Source organism: Pseudorca crassidens, chromosome 12 (genome assembly GCF_039906515.1).
Source record: "Pseudorca crassidens isolate mPseCra1 chromosome 12, mPseCra1.hap1, whole genome shotgun sequence".
NCBI lineage: Eukaryota > Metazoa > Chordata > Mammalia > Artiodactyla > Delphinidae > Pseudorca > Pseudorca crassidens.
Window position 1 is genome coordinate 81,003,417 of NC_090307.1, and position 22,093 is coordinate 81,025,509.

General features: G+C 41.6%; 2 protein-coding genes across 4 annotated transcripts in view; one reads left to right on the forward strand and one right to left on the reverse strand.

Moving 5' to 3' along the window:
- The first annotated feature begins 1,718 nt into the window (after positions 1–1,718).
- PEBP1 (phosphatidylethanolamine binding protein 1) lies at positions 1,719–7,000 on the forward strand. Its single transcript, XM_067700763.1, has 4 exons — positions 1,719–1,982; positions 3,142–3,251; positions 3,957–4,057; positions 5,986–7,000. The coding sequence occupies exons 1-4, from the start codon at positions 1,848–1,850 to the stop codon at positions 6,201–6,203; spliced, it is 564 nt and encodes a 187-aa protein (XP_067556864.1). The 5' UTR covers positions 1,719–1,847; the 3' UTR covers positions 6,204–7,000.
- An 11,801-nt stretch (positions 7,001–18,801) lies between these two features.
- The window catches only part of TAOK3 (TAO kinase 3), a 183,853-nt gene continuing 180,561 nt past the window's right edge, over positions 18,802–22,093 (reverse strand). For all 3 annotated transcript variants that reach the window (XM_067700765.1, XM_067700764.1, XM_067700766.1), the window contains 2 exons: positions 21,186–21,368; positions 18,802–20,173 (listed from right to left, as the gene is read on the reverse strand). In XM_067700765.1, the coding sequence (XP_067556866.1) occupies positions 20,012–20,173; positions 21,186–21,368 (345 nt within the window). In that variant the 3' untranslated portion in view covers positions 18,802–20,011. The remainder of the gene's footprint in view (positions 20,174–21,185; positions 21,369–22,093) is intronic.

The window sequence follows — 22,093 nt, forward strand, 5'->3', positions numbered from 1 at the left end:
AATTTTTTTAAAATTTATTTTACTTATTTATTTATTTTTGGCTGCATTGGGTCTTCATTGCTGTGCACGGGCTTTCTCTAGTTGTGGCAAGTGGGGGCTACTCTTTGTTGTGGTGTGCAGGCTTCTTATTGCAGTGGCTTCTCTTGTTGTGGAGCACAGGCTGTAGGCTCACAGGCTTCAGTAGTTGTGGCACGTGGGCTCAGTAGTTGTGGCACGTGGGCTCAGTAGTTGTGGCTCACAGGCTCTAGAGTGCAGGCTCAGTAGTTGTGGCGCATGGGCTTAGTTGCTCCACGGCATGTAGGATCTTCCCGGACCAGGGACTGAACCTGTGTCTCCTGCACTAGCAGGCAGATTCTTAACCACTGCACCACCAGGGAAGTCCCCTATAGTCATAGTTTTAAAATTGGAAAAATATACCCCAAATTGTTGCCAATGTTTATGTTCAAGTAGTGGAATAGAAGCTATTCGTATTTACTTCTTTGGATTTTTTAATATGAATTTTCTACAATGAATTGTATTATTTCCTAATAGGAAATAAAAACAACAGACAACTTTTTATTCCCTGGGGGGTAGCTATCAATGTCAAAAGCTCTCCTAAGGTCAAATTAGATAAGGAGTATTAAATAGTGCCCATCATATTTAGAAAAAGAAAGCATTTGGTGGCTACAATGAGAGCAGTTTTGAGACAGAGCCACTTGTCAACAAAGTAGGAATAGTAACTATGGTTTGTCGACCGAAAAAAAAAAAAAAAGCACAAGAGTTGGAAGTTGAGTTTTATTCTGTGTCTTACTGAGGACTACAGCCTGGGAGACAGCCTCTCAAATAGCTCCGAGGAACTGCTTCGAAGAGGAAGAGGGAGAGGCCAGTATATATATGATTTTGGCTAAGGGGTACATGCAATCAAGCATACATGTTGGTAGAAGATTGATGCTAGTCATTAGGAGCAGATATCTCAGTTCATGATTTTAGTGCTTTTTAAGTATGGAAAGATGCAAGAATCTGGATTCATTTAAAAATTCTCCTAGAATATATCTAAGATCTAAGGATTTTGCCTTTTTTTTCTCAGGGCACACAGTGCATCATCCTGTTCTTGTCCTGAATGCCTTTCAGGGTGTGTTGTAGGTCAGGGACTGCAGTGGCTGACTTCATCCTTTTAAAACTGGATGGTCAGCAACATTCCTTGTTTTGCAAGTTAAAAAAAAAAAATTCTCAAAAAAAAATTTCCCAAGAACCTTGTCTAGAGCAAGTGGGGATAGGGAGATCAAATATATGTGCAAATATATTTACCCGTTGAGAACAACGCTCAAAAGTTCCCCCAGGCCCTCTCCTGGCCGTTACGGAAACCAGTGAGCATGCGCGAAAATACCAGGAGGAGGGGCAATGAGGTTGTTTTAAGAAGTGCAAGAGAAAAGCAAGACCATACCATTTCTGCATTTAGAAAGTAGAGCAAAGAATCATGCAAAAAGGTTAAAAAAATTAATGGTAGCTCAATTGCAGTTCTTGAAACAACAGTCTTGCAAGCCCAGCCACAGTTCTTGGGAACTCCGCCAGCGGCAGGCGGCACACTCCCCCTCCGCAAAAAGAAAGACCAAAGCTGCTGCATTGACCCGGGAGCGCTACAGGACCCGCGCTACTGGGTTCGGCCAATCAGAGAGCAGCGTGGGGCCCGTCCTCGCCGGTGACTGGAGAAGCGGGGCAGGGCGGGGCGGTGGCTCTGGCGCATGCGCTCCCTGGCCGTAGTGCCTGCGTTGCCTCGGTACAGCTTGTAGGCTGCTGGGAGGCTGGGCAGTTACCCTGCGTGAGTCCTCCCGCAGCTTTCCTTGCTGTCCGACCCTCTCGGTTTCGCGATGCCGGTGGACCTCAGCAAGTGGTCCGGGCCTTTGAGCCTGCAGGAAGTGGACGAGAGGCCGCAGCATCCGCTGCAGGTCAAATACGGCGGTGCGGAGGTTGACGAGCTGGGCAAAGTGCTGACACCCACCCAGGTACCCAAGGGCGGCGGGGGTGCAGCTACTGGAGGCTCAGAGTCTCTCAGGTCGGAGGGGCGGGGACCCAGTGGAGGTGGGGAGGGACGTTCCGGCCTCCGTGCGCCGGATCAACCGAGGGAAGGGGGTCGCGGTGCCCAAGCCGCAGGCCTTCTGACCGCCCCCTCCCCCCACCCAGCCCTGGGAACCCGGCACGTGGCAGGCGGGGCTCGGCTTCGGAAGAAATTGATCCGTTTTCCCGGGACTTCGAGGCGCCGGCAGTGGCATAGGCCTCGAAACGGCCCAGATCGCTGCGCAGGGGAGGGGAGGGCGCCGTTCCCTGGAGGGAGTGGGGAGTGGCCGCCCACACGTCCCCAGAGCCTCCCCTCGGTGCTCAGGAATTTAGGCCTCAATTTGGGAAGTAAAAGCCCCACCCGAGGGCATATGACGCATTATGTAAGCAGTGAGCAGCGGTGAGCAGCAATGCCCAGAGATTCTTCCCAGTAGCGTGAAGCCGCCCCAAAGGTAAATGCGTTCTGCAGCTGGAAGGCTCGAGGGTAAACGGCCTTGTTTTACTGTTTGGCTTCTGAGCGCCCACGGCTGAGGCCTAACCAGGTCCTGGCTGCTGCAAGTGGGGAAACTAGGTGCCCGACGCCGTGGCGAGTTTTTGGTTCCGAACCTCTGGAGCAACAGTGCGAATAAACAGTTCCCAGATAGTTTATTGGTTTAGACGTTTACAGAGTTTATTGTTTTGGGTGTTTAAAGTGCCCATCTCGCAGCCTCTCTTTCCAGACTCACTGTCCACGTCTGCCCACCTTGGTTTTCTCATTTTCTCTGCTCTTTTAAATATCTCGTTAATTCAGATTTCACTTTAGCAGGCCCCAGGTAACGTGGTCACCAATCTAGAGATCCTGTCATTCCAGGTAATGTAAGGTTGCAGTCAGCACGAGCGTTGAAATCCTGACCCATCGTCTTTCTAAGTCTACTAGCCCCATATTGTTGTTGGGACTAAAATAAATAATGTATATTAAATGTCACATCCTCGCTCTTAATAGAGTCGATATACTTGAGCTTTAATTAATAATTTACTGTGCTTGACCTTTAAGGAATCTGAGGTCAAAGAAAGTATTGGTTTCTTCAACATTTCTGACTTAAACTCCAAATCTGTTCCTTCCTACAGGTTAAGAACCGGCCCACCAGCATTGCGTGGGATGGCCTCGATCCAGGTAAACTGTATACCTTGGTCTTGACAGACCCGGATGCTCCCAGCAGGAAGGACCCCAAATACAGGCAAGTTGGGGAAAGATGGGAAACAGCAAGTGACCCAGTGCTTCTTGCACTGTGTAAGTCCCTTACTGGACATGCTGTGGTGGCAGAAATAGACCCGATTTGGGGTGTTCACGTCCATGCTTAAGCCTGAGTGTGCATTTTCCTCCCTTTCACTCCCTAGAACAAAAGTCTAGAATCTATAGCCAAGAGCTAGATCTGCCCGAGACCTTTTTTTGTACAGCCCCATGAGCTGAGAATGACTTTAACATTTTTAAATGAATGGGGGAAAAAAATTGAAGAACAATAATACTTTGTGACATGTGGAGATTACATGAAATTCAGATTTTGGTGTCCCTAAACAAAGTTTTGTTGGAACCCAGCCACGATAATTTATTGATGTCCTGTCTGTGGCTGCTTTCAGGCTACAGCTGCAGAGTTGAGTAGTTGTGATAGAGACAGTGTGTTGCACAAAGCCTAAAACATTTACTGTCTGGCCCTTCACAGAAGTGTGCTGACCCCTGCCCTAGAGAGTCGGAAGGAGGGAGGGAGTGGCTGGGTCCTCTCTGCTGGCATGTAAGGTTTGCTCTGGCCGAGAAGGTGGGGCCATCTGTCTTGTCTGTCACCGCATCCTGGTGTGGAGCAGTGCGTGCTGCACATTTGCTGGCTGCGCCCATGCGTGCATAATAACTTCCTGCGGTGCTGATGGTCCTCTGTTCCTCCATGTAGGGAATGGCACCATTTCCTGGTGGTCAACATGAAGGGCAACGACATCAGCAGTGGCACGGTCCTCTCTGATTATGTGGGCTCTGGGCCTCCCAAGGGCACAGGTCAGTAAAGGCTGCTTTTGGAGGGAGATGGGTGGGGACATCAGGATTGGCCTAAAGTGCTACAAAATTTTAGTCTGGTTCTTAGAGTTTTATTTTTATTTATGAGAGCCCTTACCCTAGTGGAGACTTTAGGCAACTCGGTTCCCCTCTAAGGCAACTGCCTGTCAGGGACACTCAGACCTGCTGTAGTGTCAGGTGGCTAGAGCCTTGAGTACCAGTTAGATGGATGTTCTTTTAGCGCTGCCTCTCAGCTGTCAGGCCTTTAGCAAGCAGGGAAGTTGGTGAAGAGATACCAAGGAAGCAATGTTGCAGAATGCTGAGAACAACTTCCCAGGGGAGCTACACGTGGATTAAACAGTTAAATCAGCTAAATTCCATATTCAGCCTTTGCCCTGTGGGTTGAGTTTCTAGTTCCCATGAAAGGTCTCAGAAATGGTCATAGTTTCCAAATTAATTATAAAAAATTGGCTTTTTTGTCATTTCGTCTTTCTATCGAAAATCTAGTGTGGTATCTTGAAAAGATTTGGTTACTAAGGACTGTATTGAAGATACACACACATAATGTATTGCCTTAGGTTATGTATTATATATGTAAGGAGAGAGAGAGAGAATACTGTATTGAACCTCTCCAAGGTGGGTAAGTGCTGCCTAGGCTAACAGTGGGAGATGCACTGTTATTGCCTGTCATGCATTACAGGTGTTTCCATTTCCTGAAGCAAGGGAAGTGGAGCACGGCAGAACACTTGCTCTTGTACACGTTGTCCAGCCATGAGTTACTCTGAAGAGGTATAAGGCCCCCGACAAGGGACCTTGTGTTTTATCTTTAGGCCCAGAAACTTCAGATGGCTCCAGGCCCTCTCATGCATTCATAAGAGGATGGGAGAGGGACAGCTTTCCCAGGTATCTCTTAAGTTTTCTGGGGCAGTTATAAAACTGCATTAGGCAGTTTAATTATGGAAGATACACCCATGAGAATAAAGCAGTTCTCTCAAGCAGGAGCTGTGTTCTCATTAACAAAAAAGAGCTTCAGTAACTCACTTTTTTCTTTTTCGTATTTGTTTAGTCAGGTATAACTTACGTATAATAAAACACACAGATCAGAAGGGTTTAGTCAGTGAACATTGACCAATGCACACATCCGTGTGAGCACCATGGAAAACAGGATGTAGGATAGTTTTGTCACCCCAGAAAGTTCTTAAGGCATCTTTTAAGTTAAATTACCCCAGAGCTAATTATTTTCTGACTCCTTTCTATGGATTACTCTTGCTGTTGTTGTATTATAAATGGTGTCATGCAGTATGCATTTGTTTTCGGTGACTGGTCTCTTGGACTCAAGGTAGTAGCTTTTTCCTTTTCATTGCCAAGTGGTATTTCATTGTGCGAATATACCACAGTTTGTGTAGCCATTCCCTGGACATTTGGGTTGTGTTTCCAGTGTTTGGATATTATGAATAAAGCTGTTGTTTACACTCTTGTCCTTTTCTGGGCATGTTTCCATTTCCCTTGGGTAAATACTTAGGAGTAGAATTGTTGGGTCATAGAAATCCAAAATGGTTGAAAATTTCTACACTCTAATCAGCAGTATAGGAAAGTTTCAGTAGCTCCATATAAGTTCCATGCCATATGCAGATCCATACCAAGACTCATCCACGTGGTAGCATGGGGCAGGATTTCCTTCTTTTTTCAAGGCTGAATAATATTCCATCATACGTATATACTATATTTTGTTTATCCATTCGTTCATCAATGGACATTTGGGGTGCTTTCTTCTCTGGGCTATTGTGAATAAAGCTGCAGTGGACTTAGGTCCCTCTCATAAATGGGGTGGTCTGGGTCCCTCCAAGTTGGTGCATTCCCCGAAAATGGGTGATGTCTCCCTCTCACATGCCTAGCTGTGTGTACGTCTTCCCTCCCGCCTCTCCCTCCAGGCCTTCACCGCTACGTCTGGCTGGTTTACGAGCAGGACAGGCCACTGAAGTGTGATGAGCCCATTCTCAGCAACCGATCTGGAGACCACCGTGGCAAATTCAAGGTGGCGAATTTCCGCAAAAAGTACGAGCTCGGGGCTCCGGTGGCCGGCACGTGTTACCAGGCCGAATGGGATGACTATGTGCCCAAACTGTACGAGCAGCTGTCTGGGAAGTAGAGGAAAGCCAGGAGATGGACACGGTCCCAGAGTTCCCAAGCAGTGTTTCAGTTTAGTGATGCATGTAGATTTCTCCCCTTCCCCCTGCCTGGGCCCTGAGCGGGCAGATTTAGGTTTAGGGTGACTTTTCCTTCTGCCTGTCCTCTGTAATTCTAGGGGGTTTACGTTTTGATCAAGTTTGAACTCCGTTTTGGTGGGGGATATTTTGGTACTAGGATGGGGTCATCAAAATGTTAATATAAGAATAACAACCCAGACTTAGAAGAAAAAAATTCTGGTAAAAAGACCAGGTCTGCAGTATTAGAACAGAGCATCAAAGAATCTTTAAGGGAGGCTGAAAAAAAGAAAAGGTTGATTGCCTCTGCCTTTGTGAGCCCGAGCCCAGGATTGTCTGTGACGGCATCTTCTGGCATGTGTTTTCACAGCCCTGTCTCTCACGAAGACAACCAGGGGCCCAGGGGCCGGCACGTCCGCTAGCCCCCCACGTGATACATTTCAGGCTGGTTATTGGGTGTCAGTGTCCTGCTCTGGCTCCTTTAAAGAGCAATACTGAAAAAAGCAGTAGGGAGAGAGTTGCTGTTAAAGCTTGGCCGCAATAGGGAGAGAGTTGCTGTTAAAGCTTGGCCATCTAGATGAGCTGCAGGGCTGAGTGAGAGGTCATCAGAAATCCGAAAGTCTGTGCCTGTTAAATTGATCACTCTTCGCTGTAAGAAAAGCCGGTCTGGAGTTGCTGAATGTTGTGTTAATTCTGCTATTTGCTTATAGTTGAATAAAAATAAAAACATTGCGTAGTTGAATCCGGCCTCCAGATATTTTGCCCTTTTGGGTGTGGGATTTCATAAATGTGGGACGTCAAGAGACAACCTCTAAGGGTGAGTAGCCCCTTTCCCTGATCAGCATTGACAATTGGGACGTGATTCAGGAACCATACAGAGGGCTCGTCCTTGTACATGTGCCATTAAACTACAGCAGGAGCAACCATTAAAACTGGAGCTTAAAAAAAAAAATCACAAAACTTTAGGCTAAGACTTCTTGCCTGAAAATCACCTTTGCTTTTTGTAAGTGATCTTTCCCACCTGAGAGTGAAGCTGGTTGGAAACCTTCCCCCTTGGTAGTTCTGTATAGAAACCATAACAATGACTAAGAAATAGCCCACACCTCTCATTGTTCTGATTGTGATCCATATAGAATCAGTACCAAAAAAGGGAGGGGAAGGGGAGCCAGGGGGAGATTACTTTGATACCATTTGATGTACCAAAAGAAGGGAAAGGCATCTGAAGGTCTGTTTCACTGACCTGGTCTGTGATGGAGAGGCATCCTGGTCAGGCCTGGCAGGTGTAAGCAGGGCTGGGCCTTTCCCCACCTTTTGCTGTAGTTACTTTCTTCTCTGAAAAAACTGTTGGAAACGTTGCCTCGTATAATCTCTGGGGGCGAGTAAGGTAGAGAATAATTTTTTTTAACTTTGGGGTTTTAAAATTCAACTTTAAAATAATATTTTGTAAAACAAAAGTTATAAAGAGAACAACTACCCTGTCGACCTTAAAAATAACTGTGAGAATTAAGACATGCACATGGTTAAGACAAGCCAAACGGTACAGGAAGAAAATGCCTTCTACCCTCCAGCCTCCTCCATTGCAGTTCGTGGCTTCTTGTGTTTTCTTTCAGAAGCAAATACAAAGATTCGTATCAGCATATGTCTGCACATTTATCCTTTAAAAATTATAGTCTTGCTATGCATACTGGTATACGTTGTTCTGCACTGTTTCCCCCCAACTAATGTACCTTCATGTCATATATATTCAGATTACAGGTCACCACAGTTCATGTTATTTTGAACAAATAATCTATTTTATAGATGTTCCATAATTAACTAGTCTAGTCCCCTGCTGTGGTTAGATTATTTCTGGTTATTTGCTATTATAAAGAGTGCTTCAGCAAACATTTTTCTATGTGTATAAAACTCTTTTGCGAGTAATTTAGTGGGGTAGATTCCTAGCATTGACAGCAGGTCAAAGGGTATATACATTTTCAGTTTTGATACTGACAAATCACCCTCCAAAAAGATCACACTGATTTTATTCATGTCAGTGGTATAGGTAAGCACCTGCTTTTCCATCCTCTTACCAGTCTTCTCAAACTTTAAACATTTGGACAATTTGATATTTATGTATATTTAAAATAGTTTATTCTTTTTCTCTAAACTCCTGTTTTCCTTGAGACTTTAAATCTGCTAACCACAGTATTTTTTTAGTCACAGAGTCTAAAGATTAATGAGGAATTTTAGTAATCTATTAGTTTCCTTGTTTAAAACAGGTACAGAAGTTCAGCCACCCAACCAAAAAGGTGAAGTGTATACACAGGAAGTTCACATAAAAAGATATATTAATAACCTTAGAAGCAAGGGGATACCCTGTTTCACCTAGTAAATTGGAAGGAGACCAGAACTTGCCCAAGGACTCCCAGCTAGGAAGTGGATGATTCTGGTTCTGAATGTAGCTCTGGCCTCAGAGCCCAGCTCATAACCACCACACCCACTTGCACACAAATTCCCTTTGAGGCTCAGCCTCCTCATGTGAAAAAAATGGGTGAGGGGGAATCATTAATCTGCCTTATTTAGCTCACAGGGTTGTTGGAGAACCACAAAATGATCTTTTGTTGAGATTAAGTGAATTAATACACATAAATGATTAACTTGACCTGATTGACATACAGGAACCATGTCTACAAATGGCCCTGCTTTCCTCAAGGCTATACGTTTACCAAAAGTGTAGGGTTTAGAATGATGAGACACAGGAGGCTGTTCTGTATCACGGTGTAACTTTAGCAGCCCTGCCAGAGCCCAGCATTTCTAACAAGTCTGGACCCTTGGGAACTGCTCATCATTCTGACTTCATGGCAGAAAATATATCAAACATGGCAATTACTCAGGAGGCCCTGAATTAATCCCTGATTAACACAGACGCTAAGACCAGATCTCAGAAACACAGGATTGGTATCTCTTTAATATTTAAATGTGATGGTACTGTCCTAAATCCTCATCTGGGTCAGGGAGCAAAGGGCCTCTGTTCTTAAACTGGTGCAAAGTCAAACAGCCTCAGTGTCCAGTTAAAACCTTTCAGCACTTTGCAGCTGCTCTGGGAGGGAGATCAGATCCTTAAATGGCCTATAAGGCTCCATATGACCTGACCCCCATTTTCCTCTCTAGCTTCCTGCGGTTGTCTTCTCGTTAAACTCCAAACTTGCCGGCTGCCTCTCAGTCCCTTGACAAGGCGGACTGCTTCCAGATTTGGTCCTTTACAAGTGGTGCCTGGAACCTTATTCCACTTTCTTTGACGATATCCCATTCGCCCTTTAGGTATCCCTTAACTGACCTTCAGGGAATCCTTCCCTGACTAGGTAAGATTCTCCTACACCATTCTGTTGAAACATTAAAACTAATTTTAAAATATGTATATGTGTATAATTTTTAATTTGATGTTTATCTCCTCTATTAGCCTGGACCCTTTATAAAGGCAAGGACAACCAGTGTCCTGCTCAATATCTCCAGCACCGGACGTATGTCCAGCATATAACGAAGTCTCAGTGACCATCAGTTGAATGAATAATCGTAAGGGGCTGTCAAGTTTAGGGAGCATGGACTTCTTTATATCCATTTACCATGGCGTAAAAGTTCTTCTCCCCTTTCCCAAAGGTATACTTCTACAAAAATTCACAAACAATTGAGTTTTTTTGTTTTGTTTTCTATTTTTTGGCTGAACCCCACGGCATGCGGGATCCTAGTTCCATGACCAGGGATCGAACCCACACCCCCTACATTGGGAGCGTGGAGTCCTAACCACTGTACCGCCAGGGAAGTTCCCACATACAACTGAGTTTTTACAGAGCTCTCTAAAGCTCATTCATCAATTCCCTAATTCTGATGACCATAAATATCAGAAAGCTAACCTCCTTCTTAGTCTGGTGTCCCTTCCACTCAGGAATTTATATCTTAGATTTTTAATTTCTTACCCTACTCTTATCTCCGATCCCTGGCCTAATTGTACCTTTTCCTTGAAGAAACTCAAATGGACTAAAAAATTTACAATCGTCTTAAGATCACATTTCTGAAAGTACTGTTAGGGCCATCTCTGGGATTCTACCTTGATAAGCTCCCTGCTTAACCTGTGAACAAGTAGAATATTTATTTTTTCAACTTTATTGGAATATAATCGAAGTACATTATGTTGCACATATTTAAGCATATAATTTGATGTTTTACCTATGTATATACCAAGAAACCATCACCCAAATCAAGATTAAACAATTCCATACCTCCAAAAGCTTCCTTACATCTCTGTATTTCATCCCTCCTTCTAACCCTATCACAAGTTAACTACTGATCTTTCTGTCACTATAGTTTGCATTTTCTAGAATTTTACAGAAGTGGAATCATATAGTACATACTCCTTTTTTCTTGCTTGGCTTTTGAGATTCATCCATGTTGTTGCATGTAGCAACAGTTCATTTTTATTGCTGAGTATTATCCATTGTATACAATTTGTCCATTCAACTGGTGATGGACATTTGAGGGTTTTCTAGTTATTTTTGCTATGACAAAGCTGCTATGAATACATGTATAGGTTTCTATGTCAACCTAGAAATTTTCATTTCTTGTGTGGAAACGTAGAAGTGGGATTGCTGGATTGTATGTTAAGTGTGTTTAACTTTCTAAGAAACTGCTAAACTGTCTTCAGAAGTAGGTGTGCCATTTTACTTTGAGTTTCATTTGCTCCACATACTAAACAAAACTTGTATTTTTTTTTAACATTTTAATGGATGTATAGTGTTATCTCATTGTGGTTTTAGTTTGCATTTCCCTGATGACTTTTGATGTTGAGCATCTTTCCATTGTGCTTATTGGTCATTTGTATGTCATCTTTTGGAAAGTGTTCACATCTTTTGCTCACTTTCTTACTGCGTTTGTCTTCATACGAATGAGTTGTAAGAGTCTTATATATACCCTGATACAAATCTTTGTCTGATAAATGTGTTGTGGATATACTCCTGGTCAGCTTGTGGCTTGCCTTTTTTTTTTTTTTTTTTTTTTTTGGTTTTTTTTTTGGGGGGGTTTTTTTGTGGTACGCGGGCCTCTCACTGTTGTGGCCTCTCCTATTGCGGAGCACAGGCTCCGGACGCACAGGCTCAGCGGCCACGGCTCACGGGCCCAGCCGCTCCGCGGCATGTGGGATCTTCCCAGACCGGGGCACGAACCCGCGTCCCCCGCATCAGCAGGCAGACTCTCAACCACTGCGCCACCAGGGAAGCCCTGGCTTGCCTTTTTGACTTAATGGTGTCTTTTGAAGAGCAAACAATTTTTATTTTGATAAAAGTAAAAAAAAAATCTTTTATGGTTCCTACTTTTTCTAAGAAACTTTTGCCTAGTCCAAGCTCACAAAGATTTTCTCATTTTCTTCTAGAAGTTTTATAATTTTAGATTCTTTACTTGAGTCTACCATCCATTTTGAATTAATTTTTGTGGACAGTGAGATAAGGGTCAGTGTTCAATGTTCCCCACATGGATGTCCAGTTGATCCAGTACCATTTGTTGAAAAGATTTTCCTCTCTTCATTGAATTGTCTTAGTTCATTTATTAAAAAAAACCCCAAAAAACAAAAGCACTTGACCAAATGTATTCATCTATTTCTGAACTGTCTGTATTGTCCCGTTGTTCTATGTCTATCTTTTTGCCAATACCAAAGTTCCCTGATTACTGTAGCTTTATAGCAGGTCTTGAAATCAAGCAGACTAAGTCCTTAAATTTTGTTCACCTTTTTAAAATTTGCTGTGGTTATTCTATGTTGTTTGTATTAACATAAACATTTTAGGATCAGTTTGTCCATCTCTACAAGAAGTCTTGCTGGAATTTTTATTGGGATTGCATTGAATCTATAGATTAATTTGGGGAGAATAGACATCTTAACAATATTAAGTCTTCCTACCCATGTGCATAGTATATATTTTTAAAATGTATTTAGGTTCTTTTAAATTTCTTTCAGCAACTTCTTGTGGTTTTTGTTTTTTCCTGGTGTAGAGATCTTAGAACTCTTTTAGATTTCTTTCTAGGTACTTTCTGCATGTAAATGTAACAACTGTGAATGCAGTTTTTTAAACTTCATTTTCCCACTGAGTGCTTCTAGTATAAAATAATAGTTGATTTTGTATATTAACCTTGGATCCTGTGAACTTGCTAAATTCATTTATTAGCTCTAGTAGTTCTGTAGATTCTTTGTAAACAGATATATCATCTGCAAACAGGGACAATTTTACTTCTTTTCTAATCTTTTATTTCCTTTTCTTGCCTTATTTAATGGGTAGGCCCTCCAGAATAATGATAAATACAAGTGGTGAAAGTGGGTATTTTTGCCTTGATTTTGATCTCAGGTGGAAACATTTCAGTCTTTCACTATTAAGTATAAAATTAGCTATAGGTTTTTGTAGATGCCCTTTCAGTTTGAGGATATCTCCTACTATTCCTAGTTAGCTGGGAGGTATGTTTGTTTGTATGTTTTAAATATGAGTGGATGTTGAATTTTTGTCAAATGCTTTTTCTGCATCTATTGAAATGATTATATGGGCTTCCCACTTATTCTTTTAATATGTTGACTACATTTTCAAACGTCAAACCAACTTTGTATTTTTGAGATAAACCTTACTTGTTCATTGTGTACTACTGATCTTCTAAAATATTGCTAGATTTGATTTACTAAATTGTGTTAAGCAATTTGTGTCCATACTCATGAGGGTTAGTCATCTATAATTTTCTTTTTTTGTAAAGTCTTCATCAGGTTTTTTTTTTTTTTTTTTTTGGTGGTACGCGGGCCTCTCACTGTTGTGGCCTCTCCCGTTGCAGGACGCACAGGCTCAGCGGCCATGGCTCATGGGCCCAGCCGCTCCGCAGCATGTGGGATCTTCCCGGACTGGGGCACGAACCCGTGTCCCCTGCATCGGTAGGCGGACTCTCAACCACTGCGCCACCAGGGAAGCCCCTTCATCAGGTTTTGATATTACACATATACATAAAACAAGTTGGGTAGTGATCCTCCCTTCTTTATGTTTTGCAAAGGTTTGTGTTATTTCTTCCTTGAATGTTGGTAGACTTTAACTGTCTGGAATTGGAGTTTTTTGTTTGGGAAATTTTTTATATGACAAATTCAAAATTTTTAAATAGATATAGGACTATGCAGTTTCTCTCCTTGTGTCAATTTTGGTTAAATTGTATTTTTCAAGAAGTAAATCTATTTCATCTAGGTTGTCAAATTTGTTGCCATAAAGCTACTCATAATTTTTTCACATTATCCTTTTATTGTCTGTAGGATCTGTGGTGATAATCCCCCTTTCACTCTTTTTTTTGGTACGTGGGCCTCTCACTGTTGTGGCCTCTCCCGTTGCGGAGCACAGGCTCACGGGCCTAGCCGCTCCGCGGCACGTGGGATCTTCCCGGAGCGAGGCACGAACCCGTGTCCCCTGCATCGGCAGGTGGGACTCTCAACCACTGCGCCACCAGGGAAGCCCATAGAAATTTGTCAATTTTGTTGCTCTTTTCAAAGAATAAGCTTTTGGCTTGGGTAGTTTATCTTCTATTTAGTTGATTTATGCTCTTTAGTATTTCTTTCTTCTTTATTTTTTTTTTTATAAGGGTGGAGTGAAGTGGTAGTAGAGGGGAAGGGATGGTGATTTTTTATTTTTTAAATTTTTATTTATTTTTATTTTTGGCTGTGTTGGGTCTTCGTTTCTGTGCCAGGGTTTTCTCTAGTTGCGGCAAGCGGGGGCCACTCTTCATCGCGGTGCGTGGGCCTCTCACTATCGCGGCCTCTCTTGTTGTGGAGCACAGGCTCCAGACGCGCAGGCTCAGTAGTTGTGGCTCACGGGCCTAGTTGCTCCATGGCATGTGGGATCTTCCCAGACCAGGGCTCGAACCCGTGTCCCCTGCATTGGCAGGCAGATTCTCAACCATTGCGCCACGAGGGAAGCCCAGTATTTCTTTATACATACTTTGGGTTTGCTATGCTCAACTTTTTCTAGTTTCTTAAAGTGGAACTTTAGTTCGTTGATTTCTAATATAAGCATTTAAAGCTTAAGTTTCCAAAGACTGCTTTATCTGCATCTCACAATTTGATGTATTTGTCATTCAGTTCATAATATTTTCTATTTTCATATGTGATTTCATTTTGGCCTATGGCTTATTTTGAAGTGTGTTAATTTCTAGATATTTTTTTCTTAGATATTTTGTTGTAATTAATTTTTAAAAAATTCTTTTCGGTCAGAGAGTATTTTATATGGCCCAGCATATGGTCTAACTTGGTGAACATAATGTATATTTGAAAAGAATGTGTATTCTGGCTTGTGGATGTTTTATAAATGTCAGTTAAATCAAGGTGGTTGATAGTGTTGTTCAGATCTGTGTCTTTTCTTATTTTTGTGTCTGTAGTATCAATTGCTGAGACAGGGGAGTTAACATTCTCCTACTATAATTTTGTTGTCTATTTCTCTATTTAATATTATGTTTTCTTGATAAATGATTCCTTTTCTCATTATTAGTGTCTTTTATCTTAGATAATACTCTTTGTCTTGAAGTCCATTTTAGTTGATATTCAAATAGCACTTCACGGACTTCCCTGGTGGTCCAGTGGTAAAGAATTCACCTTCCAATGCAGGGGACCTGGGTTCAATCCCTGGTTGGGGAACTAAGATCCCACATGCCGATGGGCAACAAAGCCTGCATGCCACAACTACTTGCGCGCCTCAGTGAGAGAGCCCATGTGCCACAAAACAGAGCCCATGTGCTCTGGAGCCTGCGCACCACAACTACAGAGCCCATGTGCCCTGGAGCCCATGCGCCACAACTAGAGAGAAGCCCGCACGCAATGAAGACCTGACATAGCCAAATAAATAAATAAATAAAATAGCACTCCAGCGTTCTTATACTATACTATTTGCATGGTACTTTTTCCATCCATTTACAGTCAGCCCTCCATTTCTGTGGGTTCTGCATATGCAGATTCAACCAACTGCAGGTTGAAAATACTTTAAAGAAAATTCCATAAAGTTCCAAGAAGCAAAACTCGAATTTGCCATGTGCTGATAACTTGAATTTGCCATGTGCTGATATCAGCATTTACATTGTATTAGGTATTAGAAGTGATCTAGAAATGATTCAAAGTATATGGATAGGGACAAAGTGAGAGAGCAGCACTGACATATATACACTACCAAATGTAAAACAGATAACTAGTGGGAAGCAGCCGCATAGCACAGGGAGATCAACTCGGTGCTTTGTGACCACCTAGAGGGGTGGGATAGGGAGGGTGGGAGGGAGATGCAAGAGGGAGGAGATATGGGGATATATGTATATATGTGGCCGATTCACTTTGTTGTGCAGCGGAGACTGGCACGGCATTGTGGGGCAATTATACTCCAATAAAGATGTTAAAAAGTACATGGGTAGATGTGTGGTTGTATGCCAATACTACACTATTTTATGTAAGGGACTTGAGCATTCATGGGTTTCGGTATCTACAGGGGTCCTGGAACCAACGCCTTGTAGATACCGAGGGATGACTGTACTTTCAACTTATGTGTCTTTATATTTAGTCTGTCTCTCATAGGCAGTGTATAGTCCTTTTTTTATCCACTCTGTAAATATTTAATGTAATTATTGATATGGTGGGATTTAGGTCTACCATTTTGTTTTCTGTTTGTCCCTCTTTTTCTTTGTATCTCTGTTCTCCCTTTACTGCCTTCTTTTGGATTATTTGAATATTTTAATTCATGACCTAGATTTTTGGCTATTACTTCTTTGCATTTTCTTTTTGGCAAGTTGTTCTAGGAGTTAAAAATATACATAACTAATTTTTCATGGTCTGCTTAAAATAAGAATTATATCATTTCATGTAAAATGCAGAAGCATGGCAACCATATGGGTCCTTTAATTCCCAACCTTTAAGTTATAATTGTCATATGGATTGTATTTACATACAGTGAAACCTTCCCCAGACAATATTTATTGCTTTCCACAAAGTGTATATATATATATATATATATATGTATATATATATGTATATATTTCAATGTATTTTAAAGACTATAAGAGGGAAAACTTTTTTATATTTATCTAGATATTTACCATTTGTTGCTCTTCCTTCATTCCCAGAGATCCAAGTTTCCTTCAAGTATCATTTCCCTTCAGTATGAGGAACTTCCTTTAGCATTTCTTGTACATTAGGTCTGGTGGCAATGAATTCTCTTAATTTTTCTTCACCTGAGAATGGTTTTATTTTGCCTTCATTCCTCTGTCTAGGTTGCTTCTCCACAATCCACCTGCTTTTATTTCTCAGTATCCTCAGATAGTCGCTTTTGCATTTTTGTCTACTTTTTAGTTGTAATCAGCAGGAAAAGCACACAGCTATGCCAAACTAGAAAAACAAAACATTTTTTTTATGTTTTATCATTTCTATGGCAAAATTTATTGCTAAATTAAAATCAGAGAGGTATACCGAATTCTTACATGGGCACGTTTCCAGTTGCCCAGGAATACTTTTTTCAATATTTAATCAAATATTTACAGTCAGTGGTAAATTCAGTAAGTAAATTTTTGCTGTTAATTAGACATCACTGGTAAGTATTCTCTGATATTCCCTATGACTGTAATTGTTTCAGTTCCTTTAAACTCCTGGTCGCACCCAGCATTTGCATTGTAATGGCTTGTCTTTGCCCACTGTTGATTAAATTAGTCCACTGCTTATTTACTTCTTTCAGTGGAGATTTAAACCGTAAGTTTCAGCAGAGTAGTGACCCTATCCATCTTACTTACTACTACATCCCCAGACACAGTAGATGCTCAATAAATATTTCCTGAATGAATTAGCTGAATGTATGCCGCTCCTCACACTTCTGACCCCCCTTACTCTTTCCTTTTTCCTTTATCTATAGCACTTATTACCATGTAAGATCATTTAAAATTATAATTATTATGTGTTACCATTTTCCTCCTACCTCTAATGTAAGCTCCATTAGGGTGAGGATCTTTACCTGTTTGAGATACACTGACAGAGCTTAAGCATCTGGCATTATACCTGACATATAAAGTACGCAGTAAATATTCATTGAATGAATAGTTGCAAATCAAAGGTAAGCAGCCATTATAATATTTATGACAAACCTATAACAATTCTTTTAACTCAGGGGAGTTTTGTATATGCTGGAATAATACCAGACAATGGCTCTCTGCTCCCGTCCCAGTACTTCTTTTATACCTGTTCTCTTGCTACTATTCTGGTTCCTGTCTATTCTCCCTGCCTCAGGTACTAGAAGGAGTTGGAAGACTTAGTCTGTACCAGGTGTCAGGAGCACAAACCCACATTCCTTCTGATAACTCTACCTTGGACACATCACTGACAAACTTGTGGAGAGGGAACTTTTATAAAGAGCAGCACCTATAATCTCACAAACATAAGGCCTTTACACAAGCTAGCTAGACAGTTTTCACTACAGACAGAAGTGGATGAAATAAACTACAAGAAGTTTTTCTTACTGATGATTTAATGTCCTTTTGAGTGCCAGTGTGACTATTCTTAGGTGTGTGGGTTCAGAAACTGGACAGGTCTCGATTCAGACTCCGCTCCATTTACCCTGGTCTGAGCTTATTTCCTCATCTACAAAATGCTTAGTGTAGAGTTCTATCACATGGTAAGCATAATGCAATAAAGGTTATCTGTTTTTCATGGATAATTATGAGTCCTTTCCAGCCCTTTCCAATATTACTTTCTGATGTACCTAATATGGAAACTTTAACGACCTAAGCTGCTCAGAAAACTGGGTGTTCACTATTAAAGCCTTTACGGTTGGGGTTAGCCCATGTTAATAATCATTTTGTGAGTTCTGGAGTACACCTCTCTGGGTTAGTCTATCACAGTGAACATGACTCCTCACATTTGTCTGTGATGACTGAATATCCTGTAGAATTCAACTGTGATCTTCAAGTCATCATGCTAGAGATCAATTTTCAATGAGTAGGACTCAGGACCCTAAGAGAATGAGATCTTACTGAGATTGTCTTGACCCCAAAACCGTTTCCTAGAAGTTACAGATTTTACTACCTCATTGTCATGTACATAAATTTATTCTAATAAAACCTGACAATGAGGGGTGGGGGAATCTACTATTACAGTAGGATCATTTCAAATATTTGGTTATAATGTCTTCTTCATAGCCTGCTTTTCTTTAAGGTGCCTCACTTCTCTCAGCAATACATGGTCCTAGGACTGGCACATTGTGGGTGCACGTGTGCGTGTGCACGTGTGTGCACGTGTGTGTGTGCACTTGCACCCATGTGCCACCTTCTATTCTTAAGGGTAAAAAGGTGCAGTTGACCACTTCAGACAGTGCAACCCCATCTTCAGCCCTGCAGAAGAACTTGGAAGATGCAGCTTTACCTGAAAATCTTGAATGGTTCTTCTTGAGGGGCCATGGAGAACAGCTTCTGGAGGGCAGCTCTCCCTCTGCATTAGGAGCTGATGAACCTAGAAGGGAAACTTCCTGCTACAATAACACAGCAAGGCAATGTGATGAACACTTTTATTTACAAATATAATTAAAAGCTCTGACAGTTATCATGCTCTTCCTTGGAACCTGAAAAATGTTTTGTTTTTTAAAGTGCATGCAAAAGAAGTAAAGCCTTTTTTTTTTCATCATTTTTTATTGTAAGAAAATACACAGTTTGAAAGTGTGAATAATGCAATATTTATGACCAAGATATGGGACTTAGGGAGGGGCAGGGAAATAAAGAAAAAAGATCAAGATGATCTGATTGAGAGACAGTGTTGAACTCCAAATACTGAATTGGAAAAGGAGGGAGGTGGGGAGGACTGGGAGGAGGGAGTAAAAAAATTTGATCAGAGAAACAGTTAAAATACAATATGAAAATAAGTAATACCTCTCCTTAAATTCCTTCTATACACAAAATACACGATTTGCCAAAGCCCAATTTGTGCTACTGGGATTCTGTGAGCTCCTTAAGTGTATTCACATCCTCTGCAACAGCAGAAAATGATTATGATACAATCAGAATATGCTCAAGACAAGTTAAACTCTTGCCAGCAGGTTCTTAAAAATCACAAGATCTCTTCACCCCACCCACCCCCCATTCCCCAAAAAAGTATTAATATGTCACCACTGATATGTACATCACAATTAGTTTCTGTAAAATGTATCAAATTTTCAATCTTTAATAAAACTTTGTTTTTTTTTAATTCCTGATGAATAAATACCAAAAAAATAAAATAAAATAAAATAATGCAGCAGCTAGTTAAGGTGTAAGGCTGCGGATATTGTGTCTCTCTCCCCCTTGGCATTATTATTATTATTTTTTTTTGCTTTACTTTCACAGATTGGTGGTAATGAGTGATTGCCTTAAAGCAATATACATCCACTTTTTTGTTGTTGTTGGTTTATTGGTTTTGTTAAAACTGTCTCCAAAGTTTTCACTAAAACATTTTGAATCACATCGATACTGTGACGTGTACTATGAATAGAAGAGATGGCCAGGTTTCAGCCAGCACTGAAAATTGACACGGGAGGGGGGAGGAAGGGGGCCCCTGATGGAGTAAGAATAAACAGGCACTAGTCCGACACGATGTCAGTAAGAGTAAGAGAGAGAGAGAGAGTGAGAGCAACGCCCGTTAAAATGGGGAATGTGGTTTTGCAGGGTCTGAATTTTTTTGTTTTCTTTCTTTCTTTCTTTTTTTTTTTGTAAATGGCAAAAAAATTTAATCTCATCTATAGTCCTCCTTAGGAAAATCTAATGTAACCAAATTCCCAAATCCCATTCTGAGGCTCTCCATGTCAAAAGTTTCAATCTCTCGCTCTTGCCTTTCCAATAGGTACTTTATTCTCTCGCTGCGTTCCTTCTGAAGGGCAGCCAGCTCTTCTTCAATCTGAAATAAGCACAATGAACAGTTCTTAATGGAAAGGAGTTCCCAACAGGCATATATATACACATAACATGCACACAGATGACATACGCAGGAACTAAGAGTAAACTAGTCTGGGGCAGGCTGGGAGAGTCCTGTGATAAATGTTGTGTGTCTAATCCATCACATTTAAAACTTTCTCACAAGAATAAAAATGTTTGGGGCCACCTGGGGCCAGCACTGCCATTCTAGCAAGCCAAGCAGCTGGGCCGATCTAGGTCACTGTCCTGTCTCCGCAGGAGATGGCTCGGGAGAAGCTAAAAGACACTCAAGCACAATTAAGTTGTGCTGCTTTCCCAGAGAGAGCCCAAAGCCCCCTGGGTCATTAGCAATTTAGTTCTAGAGCAGGAAAATAGTCTCTCACGTTGATCTCTGGGAACTACCAGAAGAAAGCACGAATAACTGGTTAAGCAAATACATGCTTAACAGCTCTGAGATGCTTTATGACATCTTTTCTACTTCATATTCCTCAGCAATATCTAAAGCAATGAATATTTCAATTCTGATAACATTTATTATGTATGGCAATATCAGCCTCTCTTCATTTTAATTTTTAAAGAGCCCTGCTGGTGATTTCTTTTGGTTTAGAAATAGCTGAGAATAAAAACCAAATCTGTATTTGGCCTCACGACATTTAGGGGCCACGCTATCAACTCACAGTACCTTTCATACGTCAAATCAACTACCCAGTAACCCGTGTCAGTCCTCAGGCTGTGAAGGTGGAAGGTTTCCGAGCAGAGTAATATAATAGAGAGAACTTAGGCTGTGGGATCAGATTTATGCAAGTAACTTAATTAAGCCTTTTGAGCCTCAGTGTCCTGTCTGTGGAATGGGGACTATGCCTACCTCTCAGGGCACTAGGAGTATCAAAGCAGGTATGAGGGGAACAGCGCCTTTGTTAAATCGCCCGGTACACAGGCAGAGGCACGCCCGTCCTCTACCCAGCGGTACAGGACCCTTGACAACATGCTCATACCTTCTGCTCAAGATGTGCTCTGCGCAGAGACACCCTCTGCTCTAGCTTCTGGAGCTCACGTTCATGCTGTGCCTCTGTCTGCATCTTGATTTTGCTCTGGTAGGCATTGAGCAGCTCCATTTCTTGCTGGAGCTGTAGCCTCAAGGCCTGGCATTCTGCTTCTTGAGCCTCATCTAGCCGTAACTGCGGGTACAGAAGACATACACTGTGATTCGCTCCTAGCTTACAGAACTTGGTGACTACTGGAAGATGCTCCCTTATTTGGGCTGAAACAGGTCTCTCAGAAAAACAGATGCCCGGTGGGGGGTACTTTCAGAGTTAGGAATCAAAAATAGTACATTCTGCCCAATGGGCTACAAAGATCTAAAAACACTTCCTTTTCTTAAAACATTCTTTCTTAAGAAAACAAAAACATTCTTAAGGAAACCTGGTTTTCTTAAAACCACACTAGCAGGAGTCAGGAAGGCTCCACACTCCAGTAATTAAGCCTGTGGGCTTTGGAGGCAGACTCCTGAGCTGGAATTCCAGCCCCACCATTCACTTAGGTGTGTTACCTCGGCAAGTTAATTAACATCTCCAAGTCTCATTTTCTTCATCTCAAGAAAATAACAATAATAGTTCCTATTGTCTAAGACTGGTATGAGAATTAAATGAAAGAATTCATATAAAATCCCAGGCATAGTTCTTGATGTATACCAAAGGGTCAGTAAATAGCCGGTGTTATCATTATTTTGACTAACCATTTCCATATTTACATATCTTTAACCCCCAAACCATTATACATTTAGATATCCTTAGCGCTAAAAAAAATGAGTCCAATCTCCATAATATTTGAGGAATACCACAGTACCATTACACTCCTAGCAAGTAAAGTTGGTCCCTATAACATTGGCTTTACTTTATCCTTA